The 20,143-nt window shown below is 43.2% G+C and overlaps 1 protein-coding gene across 1 annotated transcript; it reads right to left on the reverse strand.

Annotated features, from left to right (window-relative positions):
* Nucleotides 1–847: 847 nt before the first annotated feature.
* On the reverse strand, nucleotides 848–20,105 carry LOC139979107 (COP9 signalosome complex subunit 2-like). Its single transcript, XM_071989787.1, has 12 exons — nucleotides 19,962–20,105; nucleotides 15,365–15,478; nucleotides 8,363–8,440; nucleotides 7,726–7,779; nucleotides 6,964–7,125; nucleotides 6,141–6,218; nucleotides 5,299–5,473; nucleotides 4,398–4,576; nucleotides 3,770–3,920; nucleotides 2,892–2,974; nucleotides 2,266–2,324; nucleotides 848–1,385 (listed from the first exon to the last, which is right to left on the reverse strand). Exons 1-12 carry the CDS (start codon nucleotides 20,010–20,012, stop codon nucleotides 1,241–1,243), a joined length of 1,329 nt encoding a protein of 442 aa, XP_071845888.1. The 5' UTR covers nucleotides 20,013–20,105; the 3' UTR covers nucleotides 848–1,240.
* Nucleotides 20,106–20,143: the final 38 nt, after the last annotated feature.

Genomic DNA, 20,143 nt, shown 5'->3' on the forward strand with positions numbered 1-20,143 from the left:
GCTTGTGTACCTTATGGTTAGAGGTCATCATGACTATCTCCAAAGTTTACCAGAAATTGATAAAAGTTTACAGAAGTGCTCTTTCCTGGAGATTCTGATTCTAGACTCAAATTAGGTCCTACAGAATATCTCAGATAATGAAAGTGATTTTTAGAGGAATACACTAAAATGCTTGTTGGGGTTTGTAATCATTCAAGATCATATGATATATTGCCTCATGGGCTTCTAGAAGTTATGACTGGAAATTTAATGCAAGAAAATAGGAGAGGACAGGAGGTGCATTATTATACAGTATGTACAATTGCAGTTTGTACTATAAATTTACTACCACAAAAGCCATTTTTCCAGGTTAAGCCATTTTAAGAGCCATTTTTCCGGGTTATGAGGTGTGGAGAGAAAGAAGAAGTGGTGGATAGCGATACTTTCCTCGTGTGTGCCACACCGACCTCATTGTGCTATGTCATATATACCTCAGCTATCCAGCATTCCTAACGGTGGCAATATTATCATCTTTCATTCACAAGGGACATACATATTGATTAGAGCATCAAAGCTAGGCCTCAACAGATCGAGTTAACATTACTAAATCTCCCATCTGTTACACCAGCTGAATACAAAAGAAATGTCTGCCATTCATGAAATATGCAGAAACTAACACTTGCCTTGGATAAGTTATCCTTTCCTTGTCTCTATTTTCTAAACCTTCCTCCCCACCCTTCCACCCATCCCCTGCCTCTCCACCACTCTCCTCAACGAGTACATTATTTGTAACTTGTGCCTATACACGGCTTCCCCCTAACCATTCTGCATTACTCTGATGTAACCATTGCTGCCATGTTACTGCTAGTTTTTTGGGTTTTGTTTCATACACCTAAACTTTATTATTCTTGTTAATAGTCAAACTTACATCAGATCTTTGTGCAAATCCTTTGTAATGGATGAAAATGGAAAATATCAACAGCAAACAAGATTCGATGTGGTCTTGGTAAGTTTCTCTGATCAGGAAGCAAAATAGATTACTGCACCATAAGAAGAGCTGTGCTTTTAAAACTGTCCTCCAGGTATAAAATAAAAGCACTGAACGATCGTTTTATTGAGCTGGCCGACCAGACGTGACCCCTGAAAACGTCTTTCGTTCCAGTAATAAGATGCACAATGTAAAGCGGTGTTCCATCATTCATCAGCTTGAGCAATTTATATGCTAAGAATAGTCTTTTGTTTTACTGGCCAGTGCTGCTAGCTATGCCAGATTGTTGGCCACTGATTGGTGCAAGGATCCCAGTTGGGCCGTCCACTTATCGAGAGCTTCATACCTAGCCGATTCCTTGGACTCCTCGTTCAGTTCCAAGACTTGATTCACTTGATCAATCCTGCCAAAGATTGTGCTGAAAGTTCAAACAAACAAAAATAATCATAATAATGAACTAACGAGTCTCTCAAAAACACATTTACACAACTACGTAGTGATCGGGGCTGGAGGGGACTTTTTCCCCAAACGCCATCTTTGGTGAAGGATTTCGGGTCTCACACCATAAATTTGCTGAAATTTTTAGACCTGAGACAGATTGGTTAATAATATCCCATCTACTCTTAGGTCTAATGTTAATGTTAAAGGGGTTAATGTCTTGATTTTTGTTTGGACGAAAATGTCTGGCACCATAAATCTTTAAAATCTTAGTGAAAATCCAATGTGGTTGTTAAGTATTGTGGTACTCCTATAGAAAATACCTCTTGCTATCTGGATTGACTGATATCATAAGAAAACCAGCGATGAAATACTACGTTTAAGATGCAAATACTTTGTTTAAATTAAAGACAATAAATCGAGATAAGTAACTCGTGGGAATTACTTGTTAACCTTTCACACAGCCACAACAGTCAGATCTGTGATAATTCAATTGACTTGAAAACTCCTTTTCTTTTCTTGTTTTTTTTTTGTCTGTGATGTAAACATCATCTACCCAGAGAAAGGAAATCCTATTTCCCTAAAACTACTCTAACATTTGTAACAGGTAAAGTAAACAAACAGTTCAAAGGTTCTGCATTTTCGAGAATTCAACGACAGAGGTCATCACTGACCACCCACTGTCATTCTTTCCCAAGAATAATGAAGGATTTGTGTGGCAACAATCCAGGAGATATTCAGAAACCTATATCAAAACTCAGGAAGGAGATATTGAGATTGGATTTTCCTTGCGCAGAATTGGCCTAGTTCCCCCCCACCCCCCCCCCCCTTAATAAAATGCTAAATGGTAGAATACTCACTGATCTAAAATACACTGCACAAGTAGACTCTCTACTTCTGTTACATCTATGTTGAGTTCCTGTTATAAGAGCAAGGGAGAGAAAAGGAAGGGAAAAACAGACTTTAATGCCAGTCAATGTTAAGGCATATAATTGGACAGAACTACCAGTCAGGTCAATATGAGAAATCTGTTGTAATCAGATCAAGAATCCATACTTCAGAGTTACTTTGTTTCTCTTCCCATCCTGAAGGAGTCGATTTGATAGCAGCTTTTAGGATGACATTCAGATCTCAAAAGTCAGGTTAAGAGGCACACACACAAAGAGCCTTGAACATTAATGAACAAAATCCCCATTCGCATGTTTAAAATTTTAACCATAAATGTCACTTTTAACCATCAATTTTTTAATCAATATTTTTAACCATAGATTAACAAAGTTCAATCATAAAACAAAACAAAAAAGCATGGGCACATTTTAAAAAATTCATCAACATTTCAAACTTTACACCTCTGTCATACAACTTTCTATCAAGATACAAATTTTCATTTGTGATGCAAAAAAACTGAAGGACGTGTTTGGCTGAATTAACATCTGCACTCTAGTATCCCTTTACTCGGTAAGTGATCTTAAAAGCAAGGACTTACCCTAGAAATAAATGGTATGTGAATCCGTGTGTACGGCTTAATGAGTTTGATGAGCACTTGTGTCCTTATGTTTCTCAGAAGATCTAAAAGTAGAGAAGGAAAGAGACATGCAGACTTCAGATTTCTATATAAGAACTTAACATAGAGTCTTGTTGAGTTTTCAGCTTCCGTCCTCCATAAACTTCCCCGCTGTAAACGAGCTGGACCACTCAGCAGATTCATTCAGTTTACACGTGTAAGGTTTTCACCAATCAAGGACAGTCAGCCATTGGTTAGATGCATCACTTATCGATTTGGTTCAGCCCTGAATCTTATATGCAAAGTAGACCCCCTTTACTATGAAAATGTAGTTGTGTGCCTTCCAAATATTTATTAATATGATAATCTGTTAGAAATTTATAGACACATAAACATTACCAGAACTTTCTGACACTTAAACAAAAGTACAGAGTTCTACAAAGCATGAAGACATCCTCACAACTTTTGAGCTCATTACATTGTTTCACTTCCCCTAGTGAAACCTATCCTTGCCCCACCTAAACCCCCACCTAAACTGCCCAACCCCCCACCCCCCCCCCGCCCAAATATTCATACTTCACCACTGGTCTGAAAAAATGATGAAAAAATAATGATTAACTATTTACCTCTCCCAAATTGATATTAAAACTCAATTATGTCCTTTGAGGATATAAAAGTGAATGTTTTTTCGGTTTTTGAAAATGTAAAGTATCAACGAGCAAACAGAACTTCACTTCAGAGATGAAGTCTTCTAAATGCCTACAGCAATCACGCAAAGACATTCACACATTTATATTTTTGAAGATTGACTAGGAGAAATAAACGAAAAGGTTTCTAATCCAGCTAAGAGTTTGACTTACCTTCTATGTGTTCTCTGATGAATAAGTCATCCATTATATTCTTTCTGTTCCTCTTTAGAATCTTTTCAAACTCTGTGATGTCATTATTCTGATATGAACTAACTAAATTCGTCATTGCTAGTATTTCTGAGTCGTTCTTGTACGGTTTTGTCTGGTGAAAGGAGAAAGGAAGCAACAATTCAAGTCACGTGTGGTATATTTAGTGTCAAACACCCTTTCCCAACAACCTCCCTTTCAATTCATAGAAAATGAAGTTACAAAGATGAATTTGAAAAAGGAAAACTTAGAATTACTGACAAAGTTAGTGGCTTCCTACATCAGTTTTGGGTATGTACACCTCAATTTAAACAGTATACATGTTTACAAATAAAGAATTTTCTTTTAATGTTGTGTACAATTTACAAGAGGTGGGGAATAAGAATATGGGAATATGGCGGTAGAGGTCCCCATTTTCATAGTTAGTTGCAGAATGCATAGGGCTAACAAAACCAAATAAAGCAAGTTGCACTTTGAATGATATTGCACTGGTTGTGAGGAAACGGGTTAGTGACAACGAATCTAAATCCAAGGAAACACAAAAGCAAGCTAAAATCAATATACAAGGTTATTTTTTTTTCTTCGCACTCACCTCTTGTGATTCAAACGGATTGATATCCGACTTCATCAGCATGTTTGCGAGCACTAGATACTTCAGGCATGTCGTCCTGCGGGTGCTCCCTGATTCATCGTAGTTCTTGAAAGCCTCAAAAAAGTCTGTGTGAGCTTTCTCGTACTCACACTCTCTTAGATGCATCTTACCACCGCATTCTGGCCGAAGAAAAAGACACGAAAAACCAATTACATGTAACCATACAACGTCAATGCAAAGAAATAACCTTTTCAGAGAAGTAAAGGATCTTTAGCCTGATGCAAAAAGATGAAGAAATGGTTGAAAAGCAGTCAGGAAGCAGGCCAAAAAGGCTCTGTGATTCCTTGTCATATTTTTCTACTTATTTAAAACAAGGTTCTTGCAACAATGTGGTTGTGCATATCAGGCTGCTTGAAAGTCCATCAAAGTTTTACTCTCTTGGAGCTATCTAAATATATCTCAGACTTTCCACCGCAAATGATATTTGACCTCCACATAAAATGATACGGTTCTTGTAACATGGATGTAGATTCAACGTATGAGACTCATGTCCAAGCTTTGTTTTTCACGTTATTGTCTCATGGGATTTAAATGGTGCAGAAAAAGCATCCAGAATGAAACAGCTTTTAATATGATCTCTGCACCCAGATATGCAGCAGTAATTCATAAATACTAATAGTTTTGACAATCTCAGATAAGGCAAAGCTAAATACCCAGTACCTAATCAATGCAGACAAAACACATTACCAGGATAGTTTTAAATGGTAACATTCTTCATAAGTGACTACACCCCTGCATAGCATTTACAAGATAAGTATACTGAAGAGTATTTCCGGTTCCCAGACGATCCGTAATGTTAGTGATGAAATCGACCACTGTTTGGTGACCTTTGACATCTTACCTCTAATGACACCCATTATGAGTGGATGAGGGATAGCTGACTTGATCTGTAAGGATTGTTCATACAATGCCTTTAGTTTCTTGTTATTCTTCTGTGCTGTGTACATTTGTATTTCTAGTGCATAGATCTCCAGTAATTGAGTTCCTTTCTTCAAGTCCACTGATCCGTCTTCTGTCTGTGAGGCAAGAGACAATTAGAAGATAGATGCAGGAGGTATAACATGCATGGACCCTGAAACACTGGGTGGGTACATTTACAAATAACACCTGTCTCCCCTTGACTGTTGAACTTTTCAATATACCTTTGCCTGTGTCACTATTAGTTATATATGCAGCAGTGGTGCTCCAACTTCAAGGTTGTACCCTAGCAGCAACTGACCCATACCTCCTAGTCACTATCCATTTAATTTAATTAATAATTTAATTAATAATCCTACCCTTGTTTGAGACTTATCAATACACTCTGTTCGAAGTTAATTTTAATCTTCCTGCCTGTTGTCAATTGTATATATGAATAGCTGATTGACTTTTAAGGAAAACTTCCAATAAATGTTAACACAGTACATTTTCAAATCTACTAGTTGCGTACTGACTAGGGAAATTCACCTCAATTTCCTTTTTTTTTATCATTTTTTATTTGTTAAATGTAAAAATATTTTCCAAATGATGAACCTTTCCTGTGTAAGACACTTCAAGACAAGTGGTTATAATATCACAACTTTATAAAATAACAGTTTACATAGTCATAAGGCCTTAATTAGAAGAGTAGCCTGGCTTTCCATAAAGCTTAGATTCAGGAGTGAAGTTGAAACCATTAATTTCTTTCAATTGTCTATCCCTTACCTTACAGGACTGGTGCAGTTGTTTTAATATTCTTGCTAGTTTGTTGTACTCCTGTCTGTCGTAATGTAGTTTCCCCAGCTGAAGAAAAAAGTTGCCCCAACGAACATTATGACACCTGATATTCATAGGTATGAATTATAGGATATGGTAATGAAGTAATTTACATATTAATAAATATTACAATACCTGATAACCATTTTATCTAGTCATGATACTGACAGATTTACAGAGAATCTGGATACAACTACATTATAAATTCCAGGTCAAATTTTAATTGAACTTCATTAAAATGAAATTTAAACCTTGAATAGACCCAACATTACAGACATTTAAAATGTTTAGATTCAATATCAGCCAACACAGTCTTCTATTTAGTTGGCTTTGAAATGCAGCAGTTCAGAAGAAATCTTCATACCTCAGTACCCACACAATAAAAATGCAAGACTATAAACTTACAATAACTTGTATGACATTATCAAATTTTATTGACAACAAATATCATAACTTAATTCCACTGAGGTCCTTTTTACCAATAACAAAATCTAAAAAAACTAATTATGGAAGTTATGTGGTTTTGGATACGTGAAACTTTGGGACACAATCGAATGATCTAGTGATTCTATTTGAATGCCCTCCAAGGCAAAAGAATTCTTCATGATCGGCCAAAAAATATGTTGACATTTTTTGTCACTCTTGACGTCCTCCACTCCGTCCAACCAAGACAGAGCAAACATTTTGGGGGAAGATTTATAATCCCTCTCTAGTTCCTTTAACTAATATACAACTCATAACTAATATTTTCAATGTTATTCCTAAGACTTACTTTTGTGTTGGTTTTAAACCATAGTCTATCATTCTTGGCATCTTTCAAAGCTAGCAAAGTTGTTTCATAAAAGTCCTGCAGCAGGGCCATATTCTTGGAGGTTGATATGTAATCGAGGATGCTGTTGATGGATTTCTCTGAGTAGTTTCTCGTCACAGCACTCTGTTGTAACGGGGAAAACAAATGATGAATAGTGGAGACCACATGAATAGGTGCATCCTATTAATTGCCAATAATTTGCCAATAATTGCTAATATTATTTAATCGATAGATCAACTTTCAGGCCTGCAATGGAGGTAGAATGCATTGAATCGTGACACCATTGGCGGCAGGGCAGTTCAGAGTATGGTATTGTTTTTTCTTGAGACTGTTACCATGTCTGAATAAATTTATCCCAGTGCCAAAGAAAACTTCATTGATATCACCCGGAAGGGATAGAATACTACAAGTGAGTACAGTCTTCATGAAGGATTACAACTACTTCAAATTTTGTTCCAACTGTACCTTTGGTCACCTAGGCAACTCACTTTTCCAAACGAGGGAAAAGACAAAAAAGACAGGTGCTTCTTAGAGGTTGAAATAAAAGGCGAACAAGTATGAAACACTAAAATAGCATTCCCTTTAGGAAAGCAGGCATCCATTTATGCACAAGTTTAGGTGTGGATTAAATGTGGAGATTAGGTTACTGGGATACCTTGAGGACTTTCTAGATCAGGGCCTTGTATATATCTATTCAATGAAATCTATGAGAGGTCAACTCACCTTGATGTATGTTAGTAATTGTTTGTATCTGTTCATCATTTCTTCGTAATTGCCCTGTTTCAACGAAAACAATCAATTTAATGATATAGAAGATTAAAAACTACACAAATAAAGGCAGATAATATTAATTGTGTGACTGAGAATAAAATATGTTACGCCAAAATCCAGCAACCTCATACTAATGTTATTGATATCAAAGTATCGTTAAGAATTTTGTTTACTCTTCATGCAAAATATACAACTATGTCATGAATTATTCATGAGAAAATCCACATACATTCTTCTTTCCTACAACTACTTTCTTTACGAACTTGACAATACAAACACAGTCAATTACATTTAATGTGAGGTTCCGAGAATGACATTTTAACTTTATTGTTGATCAACTAAAATAACTACACGAAGAGCATTTTCACAAATGAGTAATGACGCAAATGTACCGCAAAAGAAACACAGGTTAAATCCCTTTCCAAATAAGACAATACATGATTCTTCTTCTCAAAATTAAAATGACAATACAGTTTTAGATTTCATGGGTTAAAACTCAATATCATCAAGTCTAATACTGTTGCTACATTCCCAGGTGGGTTTTTTTTCCAGGATATTCAATGATGTCGTCAACAAGTTTGATACTTACTAATTTGAAATTAATTTTTATCATCTGTTTGAGGGCCTTGAATCCCCAGTCACCTTTCTCCATCTCCAATTCTAAAACCTGGATAGAGCAAAGACAGAAACAGTTTAAGCAAATCAGAATGCTAATACCAATGAACCTACTCTGTCAAACTGATCAATAATGTGAATCGAAAGGCATCAACTTGTGACACATTGTATTGTTAGTGTTCATACTTAAATTATTTAATTGATAGAAGTATATATCTCTGAGAAGCTCAGCTTTTTTCCTTTTTCTTTTCTTTAGGTGCGGGGGGGGGGGGGGGTTTCTTTGTTTTCTTTTGCTGTTCATACCTTTCTTGTCGTTAGATAGTAATGCATAGGATTATAATGCACAGGTTCACTTTGTTTCATCCCATATTTCCTATTAAATGTCTCTTACAATCACCTCCATTAATGGCATTTGCAATCAGACCAAAATAACCACTGTAGCCTTGACTGGCGTGGAAGAATTGTAAAAGTGGACTTAAGGTATAACAGCTGGCAATGGTATCCATGCACCAATTTGGGTCCTACTGTAGACGACTTAAGCCCTTGTGTAGAAAACATGTAGTTGCTTAAGGTTCAATTGAGGGCTAAGCAGTGACAACAGAAACATTGTCCTGGCAGCATGCTGGTTCCCCAAACCTTAACCGGTTTGTGAATTAACGAGCGACGTACTCACCTCATATAACCTATGCATTACCGTATTAACCTCGCTCTAGCATCTGGCAATTTGTCTGTATGTAAGTGTGGCCATCTCCCTTCCGTAATTTCCAGGCCGCAATGGTGCGGCACCGGACGGAGAAGGGGGAGAGGATCGACCAAGGGGCGGAAACCCCGAGGATACAACCAAAAACATTCTCACCTGAAGAGGCCCTAGGTGGGCTGGTGTGGGTGACAGGTGGGTCCTGAGTGGGCCCGAAGTGGGTCCAGAGTGGGTCGTCGGTGGGTGTAGGCGGGACCCCACGACATCCCTCGAAAATTCCTGGGGGGAAAGGCCGACACATGGTCATATCTGCGTGGCCAGTTCCCCTAGTATCCGAGGAGGGTATCCGACGTGGTTGTATGGTTCCGTCCGCGAGGTCCCCCATAGTGGGGAGGCGGGTCGGGATGTTATATGAGGTGAGTACGTCGCTCGTTAATTCACAAACCGGTTAAGGTTTGGGGAATTCACAGCGCGTACTCCCTCACCTCATATAACCTATGCATTTGTGACACAGGAGCCCTGGCGGTGGGTCGAGGATCTCGCGGGCGGCGGACCTAGGGCCGCTCGGGCAAAATCCCCTTCCGTGGCAGGGGTGTTTGTGAGATAACAGGCGACAAAGGAAGACGGGGTCTTCCAGGCCGCCGCCTTCATAATATCTTCCAGGGGAACCCCCCGGAACCACGCCCTGGACGTGGCGTGGCCTCGGACGTCGTGCGCCCGGACGGGTTCCCCAGGCTGGGTGTGGGCACGAATTAAGTCGGCCATCCACCGTGAAATGGTGTCCTTTGAGGCCGGGGTGTAGGGCGACCGCGGTAAAATGAAGAGCCTGTCCGAGGTACGTAGCTGTTTGGTCCTCTCTATGTACCACTTAAGGGCTCGGACAGGGCACCAGCGCTTGTCTTCCGCGATTGACGAGGCTTGTGACAGACTCGGTAGGAAGATCTCGTTCGGGGTAAAGGTTACTGATTGGTTCTTTGGGAGGAAGTGAGGGTCAGGTAGTAATCTGACTCCTCCTGGTTCGAACCTCGTGAACCCCCGTTGGAGGGTGAGCGCGTGGAGACAGCTTCTGCGCCTGGCAGAGGCGGCCGCGATCAGAAACAGAGTTTTGTGTGTTAGTTTGTCCAATGGAGCATTGTGTAACGGCTCGTACGGAGAGCCCGCAAGGGTCGTCAGGACCTCGTGGAGGGCCCATGACGGGGCCAGGCGGCGCCTGGGAGGGCGTCTGTGGAACATGCCCCTTAAGACCTGGCGGAGGACCGGGTTGGTTCCTACTGAGGAGCCATCCGAGAATCCGCTGTGAACCGCTGCTATTGCGGAGCGGTAATTTCTAATTGTACTTATTTGCTTCCCTTCTCGGAAGAGTTCGAGTAGGAAGGCCGCCACCTGGTCTACTGAGGCCTCCACGGGATCAGCAGCGTTGTCCCCGGCCCAAACATAGTATCGGTGCAGTCTAGAATCGTATGTTTTAACCGTGGACTGCCGGCGGGCATCCACTGCAATGTCCGCAACCTCCGGTGGAAACCCCGCTGTCTGGAGCGAGAGCCGGAGAGTTTCCACGCAGCTAGATGGAGGCTCGTGATGTCGGGGTGGGTTATGTGGCCGCTCCGTTGGGAGAGGAGCTTGGCGGCCGGTGGGAATTTGTATGGTAGGTCTACCAGCATTTCGATGATGAGTGGGAACCATGCTTGATTGGGCCAGCAAGGTGCGATCAAAAGCATGTCCGCTTCCACGTCCCGAAGCATCGTGAGAATTCTGCGGAGTAATCCCAGTGGGGGAAAGGCGTACATGGAGAGGCCCGCCCATGAGACGACTAGGGCGTCGGTCTTCCAGGCCTGCGGGTCGTGGTATCTGGAGCAGAACGTCGGGAGTTTGGCGTTCTTGGCCGTCGCGAACATGTCGACGGACGGCCTGCCGAACAGGTGGAATATGTGGTCGGACCACGTTCGGGAGAGCTCCCATTCCCCATTGTCTAGATACCCCCTGGACAGTGCGTCTGCCAGTATATTGTCTTTCCCTGCTAGGTGGGACGCCCGTAGGCCGATCCGAAGGGAGTCGCAGAGGACGAGCAGGTCCCATGTCCTGCGTAGGAGGGCCAGGGATCGAGTGCCCCCTTGACGGTTGATATACGCCACGGTCGTGGTGTTGTCTGACCGGACCGTGACAGTGTGGCCCGTTAGGTGGGTTGCCCAGTGACGTACGGCCCTCAGGACCGCTTCCGTCTCTAAAATATTGATATGGAGACCCCTCTCGGGCTCCGCCCATTCGCCGGCAACTGTGTGTGTGCCCCATACCGCTCCCCAGCCGCTGAGGGAGGCATCCGTCGTGATCGACGTTGTAGGGGCTGGGTTCCGGAAAGGTCGCCCTGCCGCGATCCTGTCCGACTCTGCCCACCACGTGAGAAACGGGCGAAGCCCCGTTGGAAGTGGGATTGGCGTTGCCGCCGACGACCGATCCGGGGCATAGTGTTTGAGGAGGTGCCGCTGGAGCGGCCTCATTCTGAGTCTGCACAGGTCTAGAAGGTCTGTGAAGCTCGCCATCTTCCCCAATAGGCGCTGCCACGTGAGCGCTGGGGTATTCCGATTGCCTAGTATTTTTCTGGCCGTGGCCACTAGGCTTGCCGTTCTTTCGGCCGTCGGGTAGACCATGCCGCTGGCGAGGTCGAGACGGGCCCCTAAGTATATGATCGATTGAGTGGGCACGAGGTTGGATTTCTCGACATTGATTAACCACCCCAGTTTCGTCAGGAGGGAGACGGTGGCGTTTGTACTGGCGAGAGCCCCTTGTTGGGAGTTGCCGAGTACTAACCAATCGTCTAGGTAGGCGAACACCATTACCCCGTTTCGGCGGAGGTGAGCCAGGACCGCCCTTGTTACCCTGGTGAAAACCCTGGGTGCCGTGGAGAGGCCAAATGGTAGCGCTGTGAAGCGGTAATCTATGGCCTTGTACCTGAACGCGAGGAACCGCTGGTCCTCGAGTCGGATGGGGATATGTAGGTAGGCATCCTTTAGATCGACGGAGGATGCCCACATCCCTGGGCGCAGTAGGTGGAGGATTGATGTGAGAGTCTCCATCCTGAACCTCTCCGGTCGGATGAACCTCCTGTTGAGAGGTCTGAGGTTCAGGATGGGCCTCCAAGTCCCGTTCTTCTTCGGCGTGAGGAAGAACGAGGACCGGAAGAGGGGGCCGTCCGCGTTTGCGGTGGTGACCCGCGTAATGGCGCCTTTTTTGAGAAGACTGTTGATCTCGTCTTCGAGGGCGGCCCGCTTTTCCGGTATCTCGGGTACTGGCGTGGTTGCGAAGAGGCCATATTGGGGTGGGGTAGACGAGAACTCTATCTCGTAGCCCCTTTTTACCACGTCCAGTACCCAGGCTCCTGGGTCGATTTTCTCCCAGTGAGCCCAGAAAACTCTTAGTCGCCCCCCCACCTTGGCCTTGGCCGCTACGGTGGGGTGGGCATCCCTAGGGCCGTTTACCGCGCCCGCGGCTTCCGCGGCTTCCGCGGTATTGCGGGCGGTACGGCCTGTGTTCGGGCCGCGAAGGAGCGGAATGCGTTCGCGGAGCGCCCCGACTCTGACTGTAGCTGGATCTTGAGCGGCTACCTTGTCTTGAGTCAAAACGTGGGCGCGAGGATGAGGTCGGGCGGGACATATGCTCATCCGCCTCCCTCAGAGACTTCATCCTCTCTGCCTCCTCCCGGAGTTTGTCATCGAACTTGCCGCCGAAGAGGTCGCTGCCCAGGATCGGTAAGTTGCGGAACGCGTCCGCCGTGGATCTGGACGACCAATTCAGGGAGTTCAGAACCAGGTCCCGACGTGTCAAGGTAGCCTTAACCGAGACGCGGGCGAACTGGTCTAATACCATCCTGGAAACGGGTCCCAGGAGGGCAATGATGGCGGCGGTATCTTTGCGGGAGATACCCGATGCCTGGGCCTGTTGGAACGATCTGTTCAATAGCTCGGCGAAAAGTAATAGGGCTGACGAGTACTTCATCCCTGCGCGGGAGGCCCTATCTACGTCGAACAGGGAGGATTCTAGGGTCTGTGCACCCTTCTCCCTGAACTTGTCTTTGCCGTCTAAGGCACCCGCCGACCGAAGTCTCTCCTTCACTTGAGGCGGGATTTGGGGTGGCGTGAAAAGACTTTCCCAGTCTTCGTCGCCCACGTGGAAAGTGCGATGGGCTGATCGCTGGAAGGCTGTCCAGCGTTTCGCCTGTGCCACCGCCTCGAACCGCTCTCTACATTCCACATCCACCGGGATGGAGGCTCGAGGCTTTTGGGTGGCCGCGTTCAAAGTGAGTTTGGATGCCGGCCCCTCGTGGGCCCGCGCATCCACCCTTTCCTCGAAGCCGAGGACTCTGCGGAGTACTGCCGTCGCCTTCTCAAAGGCTTCCGCCGAAATTTCTGTACCCCGTAAGGGTTCTTCATCCTCCGCCTCGGAGTCTCCACTGAGGAGGCGGGCACTAGCTGCGATTGACAGCGCATCATCAGCTCTGGAGGAGACGTCGTCCCAGGGATCTGCCTGGGCCTCCTCAGGGGCGAGATCGTCCGTAACCGGTGCTGGCGGTGGCGCCGGTTGTGGTGGAATTGACGGAGCCCCTTGTTGTTCCGGGTCCTGTTGACTCGGCTTTTGTAGCAATTGTCCCAGGAGGTCTTTAACCTGGGAAAGGAGAGCCTGCCCCGGATCTGGGGATTGTCTCCTCTTTCGTTTCTTGGCCCTGTGTCGCCCAGAAGAATGTCCGCTCGAGGACGAGGGCGACGAGCCAGACCTCGACCTGCGTCGAGGTCGCCGGTGTCTTTCCCGGCTCCTACCGCGGCTACGGCTGTGGGTACGGCTTCTGCTTCGGCTTTGGCGCCGTTCCGTACTCTCCGGGGAGAACCCCGAGAAATCTCTCCGGTTGTGGTCCCACGACCCCGGAGTTGAAGTAAATAAGTCCGCCACCGCTTGTCTTCGGGGGCTTCTGGACTCCACGTGGCCTGAAGTGGACGGACCCTCCTGGGGTCGCGGCCGTGGCTGAGCTGACGCCGCACGGGAATTAGCTCCATCTCGTATGGATACCCGTTCCTGAGGAGGGTTTGAGCCATCTCGTATGGCGCCCTCCGTTCCCCCATGTTTAGGGCTTATGCCATCTCTTATGGCCGCCTGGGGTTCCTTCGCCGGCGGCTTCTTTTTCCCCTGCTTTGAGGAAGCCGCCTTCTTTCTTTTTTCTGCGGCTTTATCCGCCAGCCAGGTACCGATCAAATCCCAGCGCTCCTGGGTCCAGTCCTGGCAAATGGAGCAGGTCTGCTTACTCCCGCATGGGCGACACTTTGGGCATAAATCATGCTTATCCCATGCTTTGAACGGACGGAACTGCTTACAAGAACGGCAGTTTTCCATCCTTTTTTTTTTTTTTTTTTCCGAGAAATCTCCGAAAAATTTTTTTTTTTTTTTTCGAGAAATCTCCGAGACCTGAAGCTGTGAAAACTAAATCAAAAACAGTTACTTTACTGCAGAATGAAAACGTACACGGCTGCTGTACGTGAACAGCAAGAAATTCGTATCTAAACCAGTACGAAAAATAAACAAGGCAGTTACTTTACTGCAAAGGGAAAACGTACACGACTGCTGTACGAAAACAGTATGAAGAACTAAACAAAGCAGTTACTTAACTGCAAGTAAGCCCACGTACACGACTGCTGTACGTGGAAGTAAATAAACGCTAGGGGAACGCTACACTAAGGTGCGGGCCTAGCCACGCTACGTGAACCACGTTCACGAGGTAAACCAAAAAAACGTTCGAAAATCACGAAAGAAAAAACGTTTCAAAGACAAAAAGCAGTTCAAACGTGCAGGACGTTGAATAGATGAAAAAGAATTACAAAAACAACGATAAACTTTAGACGAAGTAATTGAAATCTTAGGATTTAGTGAGAGCAATAAGAGAGCGATACTTGCGTAACAGCTGGCAATTACGGAAGGGAGATGGCCACACTTACATACAGACAAATTGCCAGATGCTAGAGCGAGGTTAATACGGTAATGCATAGGTTATATGAGGTGAGGGAGTACGCGCTGTGAATTTGGATATCCTTCTCATTAACACATAACTGGAGCAACAGGGTATTAATCTCAAAGTGAATTTCTGTAACATCAAGTATATTCCTGGTGTGCCAGTCCATTTATTGTTTCCTAAAACTGACATAATACACAAAAAAATTATTTTTTTGGGGGGGGGGGGTCATGATAGCAGTCTGCAATGAGCTGTATCTTGGTGTTGATAAAAAATTACAAAAGTCCAACCTTCTGAAAACTCTCTAAAGCTGCCCTAGGATCATCTTCCTTGAGAGCCTTTGAGTTGTAGTACTGGTTCTCCAAGTCTACATCTGGTTCTGAATTGCTGTCCTCTGAATACTCCTAAAATAGCAAAGAAATGAGAAACGCTTGTCAATTCATTTTAAAGTCCTCACAGTCACTATAATACCAGCTGAATATTGAAGCACAGAAAACTTAGCACAACATTACACTGTACTTGAGTTTCCTTTTAATAGATCACATATTTTCAGTTTCAGGATAGAACATGAATAGAATATCTCGTTTACTAAAGTTTAGTAGGAAAAAAATGGATCAGGAGCAGGGTCTTAGCCAGGAATTTCAAATAGGGTGTCTCATCTGCTCAGGAGACTATCCATCTGGCGCCGGAGGCGCCTGCGCGAGCGCGAAGCGCGAAGCCTATAACGGGTGGGGTCCAGGGGCCCGCCTTAGGGCCCCTGGAAGCCCAGCCCCTATCAATGGTTTATTTGACACAATTGGGGTAAAAAGTATGCTTAGAAAGCTGTGAAAGCACCTTAGCCATCATGATTTTTTGGGGCATTCAAACATAAAAAAATGCTATAAAACACTAGGTGCAAAAGTGCACCATGAAAACAGCTTATAGTAATTGATATATTACAAAGAATTTGAGCACCAAAAAGTTCAAACAATATCTTGTGGAATTATTTATGAACATTATGTACTATAAAATAGCCTACTGTGTATCTTGTAGAGTATATGCCTTTATTCTGTTAATGTCATCGATATACAGGGATGAGCCTGGGGTAAAAAAAAATCACAGAACTTTGTGGGTGATACTATACTAACGCCGAGGGCGTCAGTCAGCTTGCAGTGCGACACAGTTATAGGTGGGGTCCATGGGCCTGCCTTAGGGCCTGTGGTAGGGTCCATGGGCAACGCCCCGGTTGGGGTACAGGGGTCAAAGCCCCTGGAGGCTCTGAGAAATTTGAGGTATAAAGACAACATTTTGGTGCCTATTTTATAAAGATTTTTAAATTGATTAAAACACTCAAAAGCAAAGTTTCACACCAAAATGTGCACACTGAAGCCACATGCCTAGCCTGTCGTTTTCACCCTACTTGTTCTTTCCATCATGGCGACCCATACTTAAAATGTTACTGTTCATAAAATGAACACAATGGTCTGTTTTAATCTGGAATAATAGTCAGCAGCTACAGCACTACACTTCTCCTCAATTGTCCTTACTCTAATGATACTAAAATATTGAAAATCATGGGAAATTTATGAAAATATCGTTGCAATAATGTTGGGAACGTTTTGAAAATCCAGAGAACAATTTGCGGTATTTTGCGTATGCTACAGTGTGTTAGGATAATAGTTTTTGTCCCTCTGCAGGTTGGATATGCATCGATTCGGTAATGAAGAACATGCGAATGACGGATCAATGATACAGTAACGCTGTTGTTAGAAATTCACGGAAATTGAGAAGTATAAATTACGGAGGTAGAAAAGAAAGCAAGGAAATCCGCGCAAAAAGCTCATGCCTTCATATATTACCATGGTAACAATCATACTCAACCCTTTTACATTCCCCAGTGAATGCGGTCACAGAAAATCCTGTGGCGACCAAATCTTTATTTTCCCCAAATTCTGGTGGCCCAGAATAAAACTTTGATAGCCTGAATGAAACTTTGATAACCACTTTGATATGCTAAATATTAGTACAAAAAACACTAGACCTAGCCTCAACATCGAGTAGCACTACTGTCAGTACTGACTACTAACGTTACTTTAAAGCTAGTACTAGTTAGTAATGATGACAGTGGCTAGTACATTTTGATTAAAATAATGACATAGGCTAATGTATATTATTTTCTAACAAAATGGGTACGGTGAAAAAAATCTTACTTTATGTTTTCATGTTCAAATACGTAGGTGTAATATAAGGTATAAAACCTTCCTCAGTAATTTCTATTTGCTTTTGTTTCTTTCATTAACTTGTTAATGACTTCATATAATTAACATTACTACCAACATCACACTGCCGCCGCTGATTATGCTTGCTCTCCACGTTTATTGGATCAGACCATATAAGTATCCAATTTAGCTCTTAAACAGTTATTACTACTAGTACTACTATCTAATATGCAGGCCCAGGGTTCGCATATAGCCACTAGATTGCGCTATTCGCCCAATTTGATCGCATTGCAATAAACGATTAGTAAAAAGCTACTTGCGATTATTATTTTTTAGTTATCCCTTCTATAACCCATAAACATCTCGTAAACTTCCTTGTCAGCCTTTCCTTCTATGAAATAGAAGGAACGATTGAATAAATAATAATTTCTCCAACATGGTAGCCTAACACCACACTAAGTCAACGGAAATCTAGCTAAGCCTAATCATCTGTTTATTCGCTGAAATTGTGACGCAGTTATAAGATATCCATGGAATACTTTCGTTATTGCTGTTATCTTCGACCACATGGTAGCCTAACAACACACTAAATCAATGGGAAATCTGCCTAACCTTCGGTTTGCCCAAAAAAAATCACACTTTGCGTAGGATTCGGGTAATAAATTAGGAACCGGGTAGTACCGCATCGGGCGGGCACCTTCGTTATTTTTGTAAAGCATTGGTGAAATTTTCAGTTGCAAACTGATCGCCACAGTATTATGGGTCTGGGGACTAGCGTTAATTTTTCCAGAAATTCTCATCGCCAGCCGAGAATGGTCGTCGCCAATGCGACCATGGCGACCGTAATGAAAAAGGGTTGATATTCATACTAACTGCGAGGCAAGATCGCTTGTGTTGCATACATGTATTGCCTTGACAAATGGTTTCTCGAACCCGCGCATTATCACATTAATAAAAAATTAATCGGAAATTCGCGCCATTTTATAACTAGACAGACTGCATGGTCGTTATTACGACGCAAAATTTTTTCCTACTGCCTTTTCAGGTATATTAGGAAAACATCGCAGGAGCTGTCAATATTAGCTCACTCTTTTCACAGAACCGTGATACACAACACCTAGCTAGGAGGAAAAAAATACATATACACGGGTGTGCGAAAATGATCACGCGAAGAAACGATTTTTTTTTACCTAGCTAGTTGGTTGGCTATTGAGTGTTGGTTATCATATTGTGTTGTTGACTAGACTGTCAGGGTTTTTTCAGTGATTTATTTCACAGTGTTGTGTCATCAATTTAAACGTGCGGCGCCCGTTGACTGAGTAGTACATGCAAATAACTAATAGTTACGTTAAATTGGGAGGCTGGACAGAGCCATTTATTGGCGTCTCAAAAGCCGTCCCACTCAAATTCGGCCGTCTTTCATTTCGATCTAGCCGTCTCAAAGACGGCGAGACGCATCGCTAGCTAAGACCCTGATCAGGAGGGACACTCAAGTCCCCAATCTTGAAAACCTGAATCAAGTCACCACTAAGCAATAAAAGATGCTGGTGGGGAACTTCATCAAAGGCCTTCTGGAAATCCAGGAACACAACATCTACAGACTTCTGCCTATTTAGTGAGCTTGTTACATCTTTCATAAACTCAAGAATATTAGTGAGACAAGACCTTTTTTGACAAAAGCCATGTTGAGACTCTCTGATCAAAGACTGACTACTGAAGTGACTGACCACAAACTTTTCAAAAAATAGACTCCATGACCTTACAATCAACACAAGTGTAACTAACAGGCCTGTAATTACAGGGCATAGATTTATCACCTTTCTTGAAAATCGGGGTAATATTAGCACATCTCCAGTCCTGAGGAACATAACCTTGATTCACAAATTTACTAAAAACCAAGGAGAGTGGAACGCAGAAGTTATGGTTACATGTTGCACAATCTTAGGATCTGTCGGTACAATCTTTCTTGTACAAAACTATATGTTCATGGTCATTGTCATTGCACAATTAGTTCAACCTTTTGACAGAATTCTCACATATTAATACACAGACTTCATCTGTTGCTGATTTAGCCCTAAGCTAGACCTATGTCAAGTTGGCTTGACTCAGAAAGCTTCTTTTGAAATTTAATGTCACTGTACCTCGCACTACAAAACTCCTGACTCACTGTGATAATTGACAAACATTTTAACTTCATGAATTATGCAGTGCCACTGCCTGTTAGGCCCAAATTTATGCTCAGTTACTGTGCATGAAAATAACATTTGGCCTACATAAGGCTAGTTTGGAATGTGATTGTCAGCTACTATTACTCTAACATTAGCTTTTCACAATCAATAATAATTCAAATTGATATGGTTACCGTTCGTTATTTTATTTCTAGGGGTGAACTATCGGTAGCATTTACCCTTCGTCTAACTCTTATTCTGTTTGAATATTCTGCAGCTACTCCAGCGGAATTAAGGATTCAGGAGGCAGTCGGAATGACTGTGTATAAAAACGTAAGCTAGGCCATGCAAATAATAGTAACATGTATACGTTAGGCTAGGAATCACATGTACGAAAAGAATTGTAGCCTGGGACAATTAGATAAAACCGTCAGCTCTCTCTTGGCTGAGAACTTGGATACTCTTAGACAGCTGCATCTCTGTTTCTGCTCTATGTAATACGTCAAAAGTGAAATTCTCACCAAATCATAATCATCAACTTCATCGTCCATAAAGTCTGACCCGTCCGACATTTTGAGGGTTGATTTGTTAATTAAAATTTTTACCTCAGACAAAGTTAGAGATAATGAAATAGCGCCATCTTTTTTGTTGCTAGGTTTTTTTTTCCACAGTGTGTTAGTGGAATTGTCTTAGCAACGGGACC

This window comes from Apostichopus japonicus, chromosome 13 (genome assembly GCF_037975245.1).
Source record: "Apostichopus japonicus isolate 1M-3 chromosome 13, ASM3797524v1, whole genome shotgun sequence".
NCBI lineage: Eukaryota > Metazoa > Echinodermata > Holothuroidea > Aspidochirotida > Stichopodidae > Apostichopus > Apostichopus japonicus.